Source organism: Euprymna scolopes, chromosome 23 (genome assembly GCF_053919585.1).
Source record: "Euprymna scolopes isolate OS-2025 chromosome 23, ASM5391958v1, whole genome shotgun sequence".
Lineage (NCBI taxonomy): Eukaryota > Metazoa > Mollusca > Cephalopoda > Sepiida > Sepiolidae > Euprymna > Euprymna scolopes.
In genome coordinates, this window is record NC_136504.1 from 52,557,938 (window position 1) to 52,576,981 (window position 19,044).

At 35.4% G+C, this 19,044-nt stretch overlaps 1 protein-coding gene across 7 annotated transcripts in view; it reads right to left on the reverse strand.

The window, feature by feature from the left end:
- Positions 1-19,044, reverse strand: part of LOC145245897 (attractin-like protein 1) — a 320,643-nt gene that overhangs the window by 129,873 nt on the left and 171,726 nt on the right. For all 7 annotated transcript variants that reach the window (XM_080107633.1, XM_080107632.1, XM_080107630.1 and 4 more), the window contains one exon: positions 18,398-18,467. In XM_080107633.1, coding sequence (XP_079963759.1) covers positions 18,398-18,467 — 70 coding nt within the window. The remainder of the gene's footprint in view (positions 1-18,397; positions 18,468-19,044) is intronic.

The window sequence follows — 19,044 nt, forward strand, 5'->3', positions numbered from 1 at the left end:
ACCCTTCAGACGACAAATACCGAAAAATTTCTTCACCCTCAACTGGGCACTTTTCTACAGGAAGGGGGTCACTTTTCGCCGATATTTTCGAAAGTCAATCCTCTTTGTGATTGTCTAGCCTTAATTTAAACCTACGTCACATCCAGTTTGCCGGTGTTCGTAACAGAAAAGACGTCATGTCCCCCCCCTTTCTTTTCCTCTTTCGCAGTACGGATTTGAGCCTACCTTCCTACTACCACTTTTTTTTTGCTCAACACCTCCAAACACCCGGGCAACACTGGACAACCATGCTAGTAGTAAATAAAATCTAAGCTTTCTGAGATGAGCATAAAAAATGTGTTCCCAGTGAAGCAGTATATATATATTATATATAACTTAATGTGTGATGTTTCTGCGTCCCACATAGAAAGATTAGCGAATCTACATAAAATCTAAACATTCATATGTAAAATTTACCAAGAAAGACAATGGAAGCATTCCTAAATCTTTAAGCACACCTCTAAAGGGGCAATAAAGATATAACCTCTTAAAAGTTCAAGTATATTCTATTTTTAGAAAATAGAACTTTTTACTGCCGCCACACCTTTTTCTCCCCCTGATACCAAAGGGAGAAAGGCAAGAAAGAGGTAGTAAAAAAGAAAGCGATATAATATTATAAGTATAGTGAAAAAGTAATCCTTATTCAAAACAAAAGCCATGTCCGATTTCATCCTATTAGTGTTTATATATTTGCATGAACAGAATTCACTCTTAAACTAATCAACCAATCGCTATGCATTTTAAGACAGCTGCTAAAATGCATGATCTGAGTTTTATGCAAAGGAATAAAAAATTAGAAAATATTCTTTCATACGTACAGCTTACAACTGCACTATATGAATAAGATTATTACTTTTTTTTTTTTTAAATTACTAGACTACCTGTGACCCATTGGGTCAGTATGTTATATTAGCTATGGAATTAATGTATGAGTGTGACACTTGTGACATACAGAAAATAGTTTTGTGACATAAACATTTCTATGCAAGTATATTAAAATGAAAATATAGATAGATTTCTACGAGTTGTTCTGTTTATTGTTTATTTTTGGAAAAAAAAAAAAAAACTTACAGCCATTGAATTATAAGTGGTTTGCCATACTTATAGGTAAATGTGCACTGAACAGATACCATAATACTTAGTTAAATTCAAATTTTGATATATCTTAATTTAAACGCGAAAAAAACAATTAGGACGCTGAAAACGTACACAGTAAAACAATACATTTTATTGTTGCATTGATTATTTGTAACGCAAATTAAAAAAACATTTTCAGGGTTATTTATGTTGGTAGTGTAGAAGAAAATGTTTTTTAAGAAAGGCGTATTAACAAAAATGGAGAATTTAAAAAAAAAAAAAAAAAAAAAAAGGGACGGAGGTTGTTAAATCTGTTGTAAAATGCTCTTATGGTTGTCAACGAGTTAAAGTAGATTTATTTGTAAGAAAATTGCGTTAAAATAACTTAAACGTAATACGGAAATGAACAAAGTATTAACAATTGTTTATTTGAATAATTTAAATGCAAAAAAAAAAAAAAAAAAAAAAAAAAATTGGGACGCTGAAAACGTACACAGTAAAACAATGTTTTATTGTCGCGTTGATTGTTTATGCACGCATGCGCAACCGGAAGTCATAAACTGGATGTTGGGTTATAACACCCGTTGCAAGGTCATTTGAGTTTTATAATTATATAGATTTATTTTCATTGCTAAGATGTGCCATACTTAGTGTTTTTTATTTTTACAAATTAGTCAAGCAAGGAACTGCTAGACTCAACAAAATGTTGAGTGGAAGCAATAACTACTATTGTGTAATGACGCTCCAGGTATACTATATAAAAACAAATTTTAAATTTAATCACCAAAAATTTAATGAATTCTTTTAGAATAGTGATAATAGTATTCCTCATGTTTTTCCGATTCATTAGAGATTTTATATATTTTGATCTATCAAGCTTTTAGAAAAGTTTTGCAATTTTAGTGCATAAGATTTTTTTTTGCATATGTAAAAGATAGCGACATAAAGGTACAATAATAATAGTATATACAATATCAGACAGTTGTTAAAGTTCCATGGTGTAGTGGTTATCAAATCTGCTTTACATGCAAAAGGTCGCGAGTTTGAAACTTGCCGGAATCTAGAATTAAATTTTGTTTTTATATTCAGTTTTGCAATGATCTTTTCATATAAATTCATCGCAAAAAAAAAAAAAAAAAAAAAAAAAAAAAAATCTTTAAGTTCTAGAATATTTGAGGAGCATTAATAATTTGAATCAATTCAATTATTCAGATTCAATTCACTAAATGTTCTCCAGTTATAAATATTCTTAAGTTCAGAAAGACACTATTAACATATCAAATATGTTACATCACTGCAAATGTAACATTACAAACGTGACAATAAGAGTTCGAATAATCTATAAACTTTGTTAGAAATTATTTTAACAAAAAGATACCATTGCATTGTAATTGGTTTAGAACCGAAAGTGAATTAGGGTATTAGGAATTTTGTATCTTTATTTTGTTCTCAAATGTTGAAAACTAGATCGATGGCACATGTTTCAACAGTAAAAATAGAGCTTCCTGTTGGAAGGGCTTTGATTTGGCAGCACACACCACTCTACTGTGGTCTTTGGAGCCATCAGTGAAAATGTGTAAATGGTCAGGGTATTTCAGGAAGATTTCACAGGCTTTCTCTTGGTAGGTATTAGAGTGGGTTTTTGCTTTTGGGAGTTCATTTAATTTTAGTATTACTTTGGGTTTTTTTGAGAATCCAAGGTGGGGTTTCAGTCAGTATGTGTTCTTGGATATTTTCTACAGTCATTTCTGATTCCTGTAGTATTGTTTCCATTCTAAGACTAAAGGGCTTTATGGCTTTTCTTTTTGCTTCGAATGACTCTTTATATCTCTGATTGAATGTAGCTCTGTATGCTGGATTACTTAGATGTGCTTTTAATTTAGTGTAGTATTGGGCACCCAGTTTGGGACTCCTTATATTTGCAGGAATTTTGTTAGCCTCTGCATGAAAGACTTAACTGGGAACGTTCTAAAAGCACCAAGTGCTAATCTCAGGCCTCCATGGCAGATTGGATCTAAAGTCCTTAGGTAGAATTTTCTGGCTGATTGGTATATAAAACAGTCTAGTTTTGATCTAATCAAAATCCTATGTAACTTCATTAGAGTTTCTCGACCCCACTCTCCACGTAATATTGCAATTATTTCTTAGATTCTTCAGGTGGAGAATGAATGTCAGGTTTTTGTTTTAATCAAATATTAGTCCCAGAAATTTGTGTTCTACAGTGGGGGATTACTGTTCTTCCAAGTTTTAGTGTAAGGTCATTATGAAGTTTTCTTTGTGACAGAAATGAACATATTTGTTTCTGATTTGGAAAATCTATATTCATTTTCCGTTGCCCATTTGTCTACTTTATTTAAGCATTGTTGGAGTTTCAGCTCAATGGTGTGTATATACTCTGATCTGCAATACACCCAGAGGTCATCTGCATATAAAGATCCTTCAACACCAGGGTCCAAACATTTCACTCTGCTGTTCATTTTAATATTGAATAATGTCACAGATAATATGCTTCCTTGAGGGACTCCCTCTTCCTGTTTGTGGTGTCTGCGTAAGTGGATCCAATGCAAACTCTAAATTTGCAGTCAGATAAGAATCCTTTTATAAATTGTGGGAGTTTGCCTTTTAAATCTAGTTTATAAGTCTCATTCCATATTACCATGTAGTATCGTAGACTTTCTCTAGGTCGAAAAAGATTGCTGATAGGTGCTCATTCCTGATAAATGCTTCCCTTATAGCCATTTCCAATCGAACTAGTTGATCAGTTGTGCTTTTATTATGAATCCACATTGTAGGTTGGAAATAAGGCTGTTGGATTCTAGATACCAAACCAATCTGTCATTTACTATCCTTTCCATCATTTTGCACAAGCAGCTAGTTAATGAGATTGGTTAGTAGTTTTGCGGGTTCAAATTGTCTTTTCCTGGTTTTGAGATTACTATTATTGTAGTTTGTCTCCACAAGTTTGGGAATTTGCCTTCTGTCCATAATTTGTTGTAAGTTCTTAGTAATTTTAGTGATTCTGTAGAGTTGTAAGAATTCGTAATGGATTTCATCTGGTTCTACGGATGTGTTGTGGAATCTTAATAAAATCTTTAATTCGGTTAATGTAAAGTTTATTGTAATCCAGGTTTTTCAATTTAAAATTTAGTTTGTACTGTTTGGCATTTTGTTATAAATTTTATATTATGGTTTTGATTAGAGTTTAGGGAAAAGCTTTCAGCTAGTAAACTTGCTATATTCTTTTTATCAGTTACTCTGGAGTTATTTTTAAGATGTTTAATTGGTGTGGATTGATGTTTAACTGCAATTTTTCGAATCATCTCCCATATTGCTCTCGGTTCCGTGGAGGAATCCAATTTACTAAGAATTTTTTCAGCATTCTTTTTTCAGCTGCCTTTGTTACTCTATGAACTTTAGCTCTATTTTATTTGTAAACCATCAGGTTTGCAGTTGAGGGCTGTTTCTGAAATTTCTTCAGAGCTGCTTTTTGCAATTTGATGGATTCCCAACATTTATCAAACCAGGATTTGTGTTAGATGCTGAGGTTTTAGGAATGCATTCATTTGCAATTTCTAAAGTTTCTTTAAAAAAAGAAAGACTGTCACATTGACTCTTTGTGATTCAACCTATATCTACATTTTTCCTTATATAGTTACCAGTTGGACTTATTTAGTTTCCATTGAGGAAGTTTTTCACTGAATTTTGGGCTTTCTATCAATATTGGAAAATGGTCACTGCAACAAGTGTCATGTACCTTTCAATTGAAGTCCATATACAGCGATAGGTTACATAAGCTTAGGTTGATAACTGAATGATTTCCACTAAGTGGGTTGATGTGTGTGAGTGCACCATCATTGAGGAAGCATATATCATTTTCGTTGATAAACTCTTCCAACATTTTGCCCTTTTTATCAGTGTCTTTACATCCCCATAGGATGTTATGATTTTAAGTTTCCTAATAGGACGAAAGGTTTAAGTAATTGGTCAATCAGTTTTTTTTTTCAATTAGTTTTTATCTGTCTTCATTTGGTGGGAGATATAGAGAACATACTGTCATTGTTTTATGTAAGGTGGCATTAATGGCAATAGCTTGGTTATGTTTATTTTGCTGTGGGGTGTATCGCTCATAATTAAAATAGTTACTCTCCGAGAGGCCTTACCCCCGGAGTTATCAGATGCCTCCGCTCAGTCGCAAAAGACTGAGGATACCCCTTGTAAGGGCAGCTGCGCGTGTAATTGTGTGTCAAGAGTTGCACAATCCCCAATCACACCTCTTCTGAATCGGCACTGATTGAGTCCAGTGGCAAGGAGAAGTCCAGGACGACTGGAAACTATGCCAAGATAAGCAGATAGCACATGGAAGACAAATGGTCACCCATCTGGTATTGGCCAGGCTCATCATTGCTTAACTTCGGTGATCTGACGGGAACCGGTGTGTCAAACGTGATTATGCCATATAATGCTGGAGTTATGAGTAATTAAATATTTGGTAGTTCTTAATATTGTTTCAGGAAGGTTTCTTGAAGGCAAATTATGGATGGGTTGAAAAGTGAAATAAATATAAGTTCAGTATAATTTGATTTTATATATTTTAATTGGAATTCATTATTGAGATGAGTATATTATTTATATGAATTTATTTTATTGCGGACTATTATTCTCATCTTTATTGGTTGTTGTTTCATAACGTTTCGGCCAACTAATCCTCCGGCCTTCGTCAGGAGATTCGAACTTCCTATCCGTCGCGGTTACCACCTAACTGCATTCTAACATGGCGAGACGACAAGTACGGATGGCAGTGATTGCTGAGAATGCAGTTAGGAGATTCAAAGTTCCTATCCGTCGCGGTTACCACCTGACGAAGGCCAGAGGAATAGGTGGCCGAAACTTTGTGAAACAACCAATAAAGATAATAATAGTCCACAATAAAATAAATTCATAATTTGATTTTATTCCACAAAAATTCCATTGGATAATTTGTGTTTTCTTATTTCTAGTTGTGAATTGATTATTATTCCTCTGCATATTTTTGTGTTTCTATTACCTTTGTTGCTTCTGGGAAGGTCTTGTAGGTTCTTGCGAATGTTCATCCACTTCCATTTTTTTGTATTATTTTGGTATTTCATTTGGTGTTATTGTTTGGATCTAGATTAGGAGCATTGCTAAGACTTTTCAATCTCCAGGCTTTTTTTTTTTTTTTTTTTTTTTAAATTATTTGGGCTGCTTGATTTTCTGTCTTGAGTATCTTTCTTGGCTCTTGGTTTTGTTAAATGTGTTTTCATTCTCAAACAGCACCATTTCTATTTTCTGTTTGCCATGTTCATGTTTCTTAGGTTTTGTTTTGGTGGGTGAAAGATTCTTAAGTTTGGTAGTAATATTGGGTAAGTTTGGCATTTGCTGTTTGGTTTGTAGTATTTTCAGTTTCATCATTCTGAGGATTGGGGATTTTCTCTTAGGTTCCATTTAGTTAATCTAGTTAAATTTTTCTTCAATGTTTCCACTAGTAATCTTTATTCTTTCATCAATTCAATCATTGTTTTGTGTCGTTTCTTCTTTTGAAATGGAGTTATTTGTCATTTTAGCTATGTTTGCATATGTTGGCAAGTGATGTGCTCTCAACTAACCTTCTTGCTTTTGGGTATGAGATCTTTATAGTGTTATTTGTTTTTCCTTTTTCCAAACTTCAATCTTGAGTCAGCTGCATGTTTTTGTTTACAGGTTGCACATTTTAATGGCAATTTTTCAATTATTGTGTTCTCCAATTTCAGTTTTTACATGTCGTGGTCTGTTTACATGTTGGTGCATCTGTCTCTAGGATTGCCAAATTTATGGCAGTTGTGATATTGCAAAGGGTTTGGTATATAAACTTCTATTACATATCCGATTTTTATTTCAGTAGGAGGTTTGGGGTTGTTGAAGATTAGGATTAGATTGAAATCATTTTTTTTTTTTTTTTTTATTGTTACTCTTTGGACGTCTTTGGATGCCTTGTTCCTTTAAGTTACTTTTAATTTTATCTGGCAAGCAAAATGAAAGTTCTGCACTTTTTATCATGCACTTTGAGGAGTTCAAGTGGTATAGGAATAAACTTTTATTTTAAGGTTGTGGATATGATTTTGGTTTAGAAGTGTAGTTGCTGAGAATTTATTGGGTACTTTTTTAAAGAGTATGTTGTTCCTTAGATTTTAATTGATGTGATTTTTGCTATAGATCTAATTTTTTTATCTATGATGAATGGAGATGATTAGTGACTGAAGTATTGCTCTATCGACTATTGTATTTTAAACAATTATTGTTTAATTTATTTTTCATTTTCTGTGTTTTAATTGAGAAACTGTTAAAACAATAGAATTTGAATTTAAGTTAATAAAGGGAGACTACTTAGTGAGCTGATCTAACAGCGGTAACCATGTTATCTTTTATATAAGCAGAGTTCTAATTTAATCCTGAACGCAACGTTAGTAACCTTCAAATAAAAGAATCAATTCTGATGGCTAAATTACATCCCGAGATTAATCGCCAACATGAATTAGATTCATCATTCTTAACTCCCACTATCTCACCATTATACAAAAATAAAAAAATAAAAACTAAGATTACATATAAATCATCACTATCTAACCACTTAAATATTAATTGAATAATGAGGCCGCCCTCTAAGCAACTGAGCTAACACGACGTCGATGAAATTAGATCGTTTTTTTTTTTTTTTTAATATTTAAAGTAAATCATGTTCCGACGTTATTTGCGCAAGCATAGAAGTGAACTTGTCATGAGGGTGGTTTTTGCTGACCCCTCCCTGTAGAAAACTGATGATTTTAAGGATGAAGAAATTAATGTTTTTGGCCAATTTGTTCGATATTTGTCGAGCGAAGGATGGCGCTTTAAAATGATACCAATCTCGTGAAAATCCGTGACCCGTGTCGAAAGTTTTTTGCGAGACATAAACACACATTTTCGCTTTTATTTATCAAACCAGGATTTGTGTTAGATGCTGAGGTTTTAGGAATGCATTCATTTGCAATTTCTAAGGTTTCTTTAAAAAACAAAGACTGTCACGTTGACTCTTTGTGATTCAACCTATATCTACATTTTTCTTTATATAGTTACCAGTTGGCCTTATTTAGTTTCCATTGAGGAAGTTTTTCACTGAATTTTGGGCTTTCTATCAATATATATACTAGCGGGGGGGGGGGGTACCCGGCGTTGCCCGGGTGTTTGGAGGTGTGTGTGGTTTTGGGTAAATCAAAACTCATTGAGGGGGGGGGGGGCGGTAAAATAAAAATAAAATTTTTGGTAGGTTAGTATGAGGATCGAACCCGAACCCTTGGGGCAAAGTTGGAAATTAAAGTGTGAAAAAAAAAAATCGTGTTACGTTAACCAGTGGGCCACCACGACAAACTAACGATGTCACGTTTGAATTTGAGTAATAAAAACAGAATTGACACGTCGCCGCCGTAAAACTTAACTCTACTAATGGTCATAGAAGTAGCGGACTAAACTTTTGCTCTGCTTCTATGTGACCTCATTGAAAATGAGGTCAAATAATAGAAGGGGCGGACTTTACTTTTGCTGCGGGGCAGCTTTTGGGTTTGTTTACCCAACTCTGACTGTTTTTTTCACCAAGATGTTGGGGAGGGGGAAACCAGCTCCCCATTTTCCAAATTGAATAGTAATGGAGTTTGGCCCCACATTGATCAAAGCTGATTGCTTCTGGACGTTTCCCAGTGCGATTGCCGACGCTGCCTTAGCTTTGAATTAGTTTCGCTTTTTATACAAAAAAAGCTGAACGAACACAAGACGGGCTGAAATAGCAATAATTTTGTAAAAATCGACGTAAATAAATCTAAAGGCGACTCATTCCCAAACTGTAGATATTATGATATAGGGGGTATATAAACAGTTTTAAGTGATAGTAACACCCCCGGGAGCGTGTGCGAAAGAAGCCTTTGCGAGACATACACGAAATGGTCACACACATTTTGCCTTTTATATATACAGACTAGGGGGGGGGTACCCGGCATTGGGTGAGGGGGTAATTAATAATCCTGCTTAAATATTAAAAAGACGATGTAAAAAAAAAAAAAAAAAATCCAAAACGGAAAGAAAATGGCATAAATAAACCTGTGTATGGACGGGGGGGGGTAAACTAAAGAATAAGCGAAGTAATAAAAAAATAAAAATAAGTTTGGTCGGGAGGAGGGATTGAACCCGGAAGCTTTGACGCGGAGGTGGAAACCAATGCCAACTACTTAACGGTCTCGACCACGAGTGAGAGTACTTGATTAGCGTGTTAAGTTAAAGCTTATAAATATAAAGAGGTTTGATTGACAGGACGACGCTAAATGAGGTCATCGCGCGATCGTTATTTTTAGTTTTCACTTCACCCCAGATGATGGTGGGAAGGGGAGGGGAGGAAGCAGAGCAAAAGCCGAGAACCCAACGTTTTTCACTGTATTTATACTTAAATGCAGGACGAACCGGGGACAAAGCGCGAATCTCATAAAAGTTGACGTAAATAAATCTAGAGACGACCCGCGTTCCCAAATCCTACATATAATGATATAGGACCCATATAAACAGTTGTAAGCGATAGTAACAAACCTGGGAGCGTGTGTGAGAAAAGCCTTTTGAAGACATACACGAAATGGTCACGCACATTTTGCCTTTTATATATATATAGACTAGCGGGGGGGGGGGGTACCCGGCGATGCCCAGGTGTCTTGAGGTAAATCAAAACTCCGGGTGGGGGGAGGGTAAATAATAATAAAAAAAAATGTTTTGGTAGGTGAGTGTATGAGGATCGAACCGTACCCTTGAGTTGGAAATTAAGGTGTGAAAAAAAAAAAAAAAAAAGTGCTACGTTAACCATTGTGCCACGGCAACAGACAACGTTAAGTATGTTTGAATTTATTTAACTATAAAAAACAGGCGTGCTCAATAAAAGTTAACTTTGCTGCTTCCATTTGACCTAATTAAGAAGGTCAAATAGAGGTCACGCAGCGTTTGGGTTTGTTTACCCAAATTTGACCGTTTCTTCCCCCCAACAGATGTTGGGGAGGGGAAAGCAGCTCCCAATTGTACTGATATACAAGATTGATCAAAGCTGATTGCTTCTGGACGTTTTTCCCGCGCAATGCCGAGAAGACGTTTTTTGAGTTTAGTTTCACATATTTATACTAAAAAGCCCAATCAACACGCGAGAAGCCAAAATAGCAATAATTTTGTAAAAGTCGACGTAAATAAATCTATAAGCTACATGCGTTCCCAAATCCTACATATTATCTAGGACCGATATACACAGTTTTAAGCGATAGTAACGACCCCGGGAGCGTGTGCGAGAAAAGCCTTTTGAAGACATACACGAAATGGTCACACACATTTTGCCTTTTATATATATAGACTAGCGAGGGGTACCTGGCGTTGCCTGGGTGTTTGGAGGTGTGTGTGGGGGGGGAGTAAAAAAAAGTAAGTATGAGGATCGAACTCGAACCGTTGAGGCAAAGTCGTAAATTAAAGTGTGAAAAAAAGAAAAAAACGTGCGACGTTAACCATTGCCCCACCACGACATGCTTACGGAAACACGTTTGAATTTATTTAATTACTTGGATTTAGCAGGTGCTCGTTTTAATGAGTTAATGAGGTCAAGTTTGACTGCGGGATTTCATTTACTGCCGAACGCTTTTTCCCCCCCCAGATGTTATAGGAAAAAGACTAACCCACATGCGGCGAGCGACAAATATTGAATATTTATCTTCCCAAAATCGAGCAAATTAAATAGACAGGCGAGCTTCGTTGTTAACTGTGAGATATTACGATTTATATGTGATATAAAGTTTTCTTTTGCAGACACACAGAAAAAGCGAACACACATACATACATTTTCGCTTTTATATTTATAGATTAGCGAGAGGTACCCGGCGTTGCCTGGGTGTTTGAAGGTGCGTGTGAAAACTCCGGGGGGGGGGGGGGTTAAAATAAAAAAAATATTTTGGTAGGTAAGTATGAGGATCGAACCCGAACCGTTGAGGCAAAATTGGAAATTAAAGTGTGGAAAAAAAAAAAGAAAAAAAGTGCGACGGTTTTAACCATTAGGCCACCGCGAGATGCTAACGGAAACACGTTTGAATTTATTTAATCATTTGGATTTGGCAGGTGCACGTTTTAATGACTTAATGAGGTCAAGTTTGACTGCGGGGATAGTATTTCATTTACTGCGAAAACACTTTTTATTTTTATTTTCCCAAGATGTTATAGGAAAAAGACTAACCTACATGCGGTGAGTGACAAATGTTGAATATTTATCTTCCCGAAGTGGAGCAAATTAAATAGACAGGCGAGCTCCATTGTTAAGTCTGAGATATTACGATTTACATGTGATATAAAAAGTTTTAAAAAGTTGTTAGGCGACCGACCGCTTCTCTGAAAAAAGCCTTTCTTGGACATACACAAAAAGCGAACATACATTTTCGCTTTTATATATATACTAGCGGGGGGTACCTGGTGATGCCCGGGTGTCTTGAGGTAAATATAAACTCGGGGGGGGGGGGGTTAAATAAAAAAATGTTTTGGTAGGCAAGTATGAGAATCGAACCCGTACCCTTGAGTTGGAAATTAATGTGTGAAAAAAAAAAAAACAACCGGGAGACGTTTCCCATTAGGCCACCGCGACATATATACAACATACTCAGGTTTGAATTTATTTATTAAACTATAAAAACAGGTGTGCGCAATAAAAGTTAACTCTGCTGCTTCCATTTGACCTAATTAAGAAGGTCAAATAGAAGTCACGCAGTTGTTTACCCAAGTTTGACTGTTTTTGTTTTTTCCCCCAACATCTGTTGGGGGGAGGGGAACCAGCTCCCAATTGTCCAGATTGAATAACAATTGTCTGATGTACAACATTGATCAAAGATGATTGCTTCTGGACATTTCCCGGCGCAATGCCGAGAACGTTGTTAACTTTGAATTAGTGTCGCTTTTTATACGAAAAAGCCTCATCAACATGCGAGAAGCCAAAATAGCAATAATTTTGTAAAAGTCGACGTAAATAAATCTAGATGCGACGCACTTTCCCAAATCGTACATATTGTTTAGGACCCATATAAACAGTAGTAAGCGATAGTAACGAACCCGGGACCGTGTGCGAGAAAAGCCTTTTGAAGACATACACGAAATGGTCACACACATTTTGCCTATTATATATATATATATAGATAGATAGACTAGCGGGGAGTACCAGGCGTTGCCCGGGTGTTTAGAGGTGCATGTGCTAAGGTGTGATGGGGGGGGGTGTTAATCAAAACGATGTTAAAAATCGAAAAAATAAAAACTACAAAAAACTAACGTAAGGCAAACGAACGATGTTAAATGTAAAAATCTGAAAAACAAAAAAGAAAACGCGAAACAGAAAAACGAACGTTAAAAAATCTGAAAAATAATAATGCTACCAGGACTAAGCTCGTTTCCTTTAATCACACTGATACTACCACATCAGGCTGTCTGAAGATATTGGCTTCCCAAGACGAAATGCACTTAATATTGATACTTTTCGTTTTTCTACTTCCTTTTGCAAAACTTCATTATGTTCTGCAAAACCAACCCACCTTCCCCCCCCCCTCTTCCCATTTCTATCGCTCCCTACTTCCTGATTGGTTTCCTAACTTACAATGTTAGAAACCTTAACGCTGTAACCCTTTTTCCTCTCCCATTGCAAAACTCAATGTTCTGCAGAGCAGGATGGATGGGTTATTTAACCAGCATATCAACCTTTGTGGGTTATTTAATACTGAGGAGGTTATTTTGTTATGTTTGTTGTTTATTAGGTAATTTGATTTTGCTGGAAAGGTTGTTTGGTTGTATTTTGTTATTTGGGTTTTAGGTTTTTCTGAAGTGGTTATTTGGTTATGTTTGTTTGTTGTTTATTAGGGTTTTAGATTTTGTTATATAATCTTGTTTCTCTTAGGAATTTCAGGATATTGCCAGGGTCCACTCTGTGAAAAAGATCTTTTAGACTACCTTCACAGTAGTACCTCATTTGTATCTGCTGGAGATCCACACAGTCTATCTGGATATGTTTCACCGTGTAAAGCTCATGACATCACACAGAATGTGGCCTCTTCACCTTTTAACAGGTACGAGTGAGTGATCCTGGTGTGTCCTATTTGAAGTCTTGTCATTACTGTTTCTTCTCTTGTCTTCTCCCAGCTAGAGGTCCCGCCCTCCGTTCTTTTCAGAGGTTGGGCTTCACCTGCTGGAGCTTGTTATTCTTGCAGGCATTCCATGACTCCTCCCACCTTGGAAGTGATGTATTTGTTGATTAGTGGTTTGTAATCAGTGTGAGGTACTTTTGTATTGCTGATATTCATTTTTGAAGATTTTTTGGCTGCTGTATCAGCTTTTTCGTTGCCTTTGAGTCCTATGTGGCTGGGAATCCAGCAGAATATGAGGTCAGTGTTTTTGGAAAGGGAGGTGATTCTTTCCAGGAGGTTTATGATTAAGGGGTTGTTCAAGTTTTTGTTATATAATGACGTTAAGAGTGAGAGTGAATCAGATAATATTAAGTATTTGTTTGACTTGGTTTTTTGGATGATGTCTAAAGCTGAAAATTGAGCAGTTGTCTGGGAGACTTTGTAGTATGTTGTTAAATATGGCTGCACTTCCAGCTTTGTTTAGTTCTTTGGAGCCATCTGTGTAGATGTGTGTCCAGTTTTGATATTGTTCCAATATATTATTAAAGTTATTTGTATAAGTTAGGGGATGTGTGTTAGATTTAGATTTTGTTACATTCTTGAGTTTTAAATTTACCGATGGCTGTTTAATTAGCCAAGATGGAGATTTTGGTTTGAGGGAAACATGGATTTCTGTGGTATCTATTTGGGCTTCTGTAAGGTCTTTTATACGTAGGCTGTATGGTTTAATAATATTTTCTCTCCCATTGAAGAAGTTTGTTGTGGGTGGAAAACAATTGTTTGCAGGGTTTGATGGACATGAGTTTTAAGCAGTATTGAAGGGCTAGTTTTTTTTCCGTCTAAGCGGACATTCGTTAGACTCGGTGTATAGGCTTTCCACTGGTGAAGTCTCTGAGAGCCAGTCTTAAGCCTTCCTGATGTATTGTGTTTAGTTCTTTTATATATGATTCTCTGGTTGCCCCATATATGAAGTATCCATAATCTAGCTTGGATCTTACAGAACGGTATAGTTTAAGTAGTGTGGTTTTGTCAGCGCTCCAGTCAGTGTGGGCTAGGACTTTGATCAGTTTAATGGCCTTGTGACATTTTGTTTTTAGATTTTTTATGTGACGTATGAAGGTCAGTTTCCTGTCGTATATTAAGCCCAGGTACTTGTGTTGTTCAACGACAGGGATGATATTGTTATCCAGTTTTAGGATGGGATCATGGTGAGTTCTTTGGAGTTTACAGAAATGGACACATTCTTTTTTTCTTTTGAGAATTTAAAACCATTTTCTGTGGCCCATTCGTTTATTTTATTTCGACAAAATTGCAGTTTTCATTCAGCTGTGGTTATGTATTTTGATCGGTAGCAGATGAGCAAGTCATCCACGTATAGGGCACAGTTAGTGCCAGAGTTTATGTTTTCAATGATTTTATTTATTTTTAAGTTGAAAAGGGTGACGGATAAGATGCTATCCTGAGGTACCCCCATTTCTTGTTCTTTTTGGGCTGAGAATGTTGCCTAATCTTACTTGGAAGTGTCTATTTAAGAGCTTGCAAATGAATTCTGGCATTCTGCCCCTAAATCAAAGTACATATAGGTCTTTTTTAATGCCATATTTCCAAGTAGTGTCATATGCTTTTTCTAGGTTGAAATAGATTGTTATTAGGTGTTCTCAGGCAAAAACTTCTGATGAATGTTTCTAATCTAATTAGATGGTCGATAGGGCTTCTATTTTTCCTGAAGCCTGATTGATATTCTGTTATCAGGTTTTTGCTTTCAAGATACTGTTATATTGGTAGAGAGGCTGGTTGATATCGGTTGATAAATTGGGGAAGAAAAAAAAAAAAAAAAAAAAAAAAAAAGAAAAACTTATTCCGTTATGATTATCTCTTAGGGAACGCCTATGGCGAATTTAAATTCAAATATAAATATGAAAGCATGCACCCCCCCCCTTGTCTTCGGCGAGCGTGAATTTAAATTCAATAAAACAAGAAATAAATAATAATAAACAAATAAACGCACTAGCATTCGAGGCTCTCTCTCACACACACACACACACACACACACACACACCTCTGAAAATGCAATGTGCGAGAGAGCTCACTCTCAGCGGAGCTGATGAAAAGGGAAAAGAGAGAGAAAGAAAAAGTGAAGTAGAAGAGGATGAATAAAGAAAGCAGTTTTTGAACTGAGTGTTTTTTAACGGTGATAACTGATAGTGTTCGTATAAAAAATTGAGAGGCAAAAAAAAAGATAGAAAAAGAAAAAGAGACTGGGGAGAGCAGTGAATGTTGTCAAATGGACCGGTTGTTTTGTTTACGTTTGAGTAAATAATGAATCAAAAAAAAAAAAAAAAAATACCTAAAAGAGTAACAAAAATTCGCTATGAGCCGGTGATGCTTAGGAATGCCCAAAGCGCAGCATAAACAGCTTTCCCTGAAATAAACAGGAGTTGAATTCTTTCGGCTGAGAATGGACATCATGGAAAGTTCACAGCGAAGATATTAAAGATGAATAAGAAGAGGGTTGCACCGAACAAAAATACTGTCACGTCAACGGACGTCCTCATCCAAGAAGTAACCAAACAGGAAAAATCTCGCGAATGATGAACTTTGGAGACATGAAACACGAAAGTCCAATTGGATAAAGTTAAGTGACTATTATGATTTCCCTATCCCGATATCCCCACTCCTTGTTCTTGGCTGAACTGTCATACCATAATGGAAATGGTATATACATTTTCTTATATTATTATTTTTTTTTTGTTTGTCACCTTGTTTTCTTTCTTTTGTGATGTTTTTTTTTATCATCCGACCTCACCCCAACCTATTGCGGTGCGATATTAAATTTAAAGATGTTGAATAAAATTTGTGTTTTAAGATTTTAGCGTTGTGTCATTCTTGCTTTGAGTTTGAATCGTTCGGAACAAAATGTGCTAATGAGAACCTCAGACGTGTCAAATAGGTCACAAATCGGGGACGACACTTTACTTGTCATTATTTTATTTTTATTTTTATATTGTGTTACGGACAACGTAGGGTGAAGCGCTGACCTAGAGTCATAAGATTCTTACCAGGGGACATCCACTCTGACTCAGCTTCATACCGGTTCGTAACAATACGATGTTAGTCTTTTATTGACCATCCTTTCGAAGGTCTCGCATACGCAGCTGGTGAGGGTAATGGGTCGGTAATTTGTTGGATCTGAATGGTCTCTTGTTTAGGTACTGGAATTACTATGGCTTCTTTCCAGTTTTTGGGGATGTTATTGTTCATCCATATGTCGTATATTCGTAGAAGGTAGTCGAGAGATGGTTCTGGTAGGTTTTTTTAGAAATTGATAGTGGATTTCGTCAGGACCTACTGCTGTATCATGAGATTTTTGGATTGCCTCTTCTGTTCTGTTGAATGGTTGGTTGTAATGTTGTTCGTTTTTTGATTTGAAGTTAATTCTTTTTTCTTCGATCTGTTTTAGGGTTTGGAATTTCTTTGATTTTTTGATAAGGAGTTTATGGAGAATTGTTCAGCTAGTTTGTTTGCAATATTTTCTTTGTTAGTAATTTTTATGTTATTGCAAGTAAGGTGTTTGATTGGGTCTTTATTGATTTTCCCCCAGATATTTTCCTTACCATCTCCCATACTTTTGATTTTGGTGTTCTCATTTATTTTTGATACAAAGTTTTTCCAGGTGTTCCTTTTTGCTTCTTTGATGATTTTTCTTGCTTTTTGCTGTTTTTAAATTGATCTACGTTTTTCTTAGTTGGATTCTTTTTAAATTTTCTTAGTTTGGCACATCGCATTCTCACTGCTTCCTGGGATTCTTTGTTATACCATGGTTTGTTGACTTTTGTAGGAGGAGAACTTTTTGGTATGTTTTCTTTTGCAATGGAAAGGAGTGTATTGTTGAAATGTATTATGTGATCCTCAGTCTGGGTGTTTGCTTCTGGTATCAGTCTAGATTTGCAGAAGTTTTGGAATTTTTCCCAGTTTGCCTTTTTTAAATTCCAACGACAGGAGTGTATTGTTGAAATGGGTTTGTCGTCGGGTTCTGGGTTTTTGTTTTCTAGTATAATTGGGTAGTGGTCGCTTCCGCATGTATCATCACGTTTTTTCCAGTTGTAGTCCATAAATAGAGTTGGATCGCAAATTGCTAAATCAATAGCCGAGAGAGTGCCTGTTGCTGGGTGTAGATATGTATTTTCTTTAGTGTTGAGTAGGCATAACTGATTTTGGTTAAGTAGCATTTCGATTATTTTACCACCTTTGTCATTTCTTGTACTACCCCATAGTTCGTTGTGGCCGTTTAGGTCCCCCATTAGCATGAATGGTTTTGATAGTTGTTGGATTAGGGCATTTAGTTCAGTTTTTTTTATTCTTTCACTTGGTGGGATGTATAGTGAACAGAATGTTATTGTTTTATGAAATGCTGTGGTTATTGCAACAGCTTGCATGTTTGTTTTTAGGTTTATTTCACTGTGTGGGATGTTTTTGTTTATAAGTAGTGATGATCCTGTAGCTATGTTTGAATTCTTGTTTATGTAGTTATATGAGCAGTAGTGTTTTATATTAATTGTATTATCTTTTCGGTGGGTTTCTTGTATGGCAATTATAGCAGGGCAGAAGGTTTTTATAAGGAGTAATATTTCTTCAAAGTTGGGTTTTGTTCCTCTTATGTTCCATTGAAGTATTTTATGAGCTATGGTTTGTCTTTTTCTGGTTTTAGACTGTTGGTGTTTATGTCTACGTCCATAGTTTTGATGTAATTCTGATTTTCAAATTTTTAAGACCTCTTAAGCTGAAGAATTGAAATAATGTAATGAATTTGAATCAAAATGAGATTAAAGGGACATGAAATCTGTTCAGAGAAGCAATTTTATCCATTCTGGAAAGATATTCATCCGAGATATATATATATATATATATATATATATATATATATATATATATGCATGGGTAAATCCATAAAGCATCCTACCAATATAAAGGATCCACGTATGGAGTTTAAATTCTATAAAAGTATGACAAAATATTTCATTTAGTTGCAAACATATTTTGCATGGCTGAGTGAAAGAATAGATAAAAGATAAAACTTTAAAAATTCTTACTTGAATTGTAGGAAATGTTCAAGTTGGCAAAACCCGAGCAGTTCACAGAAAAATCAACATCACGATCACCCTAGATATTCAAAAAATAAAAAATTAAACTTATAATTTATATAGATTTTGTGATAAAATATTTTTTTTACACTTTAATATATTAAAACTGACCTGCAATAAATATTTGAATCTATTCGAACTCGTACTACCCCATAGTTAGCATGAATCAATAGCTGAGAGACTGCCTGTTGCTGGGTGTAGATATGTACACATTCTACAGTGCAAATTCTATGAGCTCATTATCTTATATGGCTATGACAGGTAAAATTTACTTTAATGTAATACTTGAAAGTGACATACTAGAAAGTTATCCATGGAATGTGCAGATTAAATGAAATACAAATTTTTTTTTTTTTTTTTTTTAATACTGTACGAAAGTGATGATAGAAAAATGTAATCGGAACAAATTTCAAATTAGAGAAGAAAAAAAAAAAAAAAAAAAAAAAATTTATCTGAATTAACTAAACCAAAGTGATGATCAGTTGTGTTTGAGAAGGTTCCAGAAAGCGGAATATTCCTCAGCTCAATTTGTGGAACGGTGCAATTCAATTTTTTGTGGCACCTGTTAGCATTGGGTACATAAATGCAATAGAACT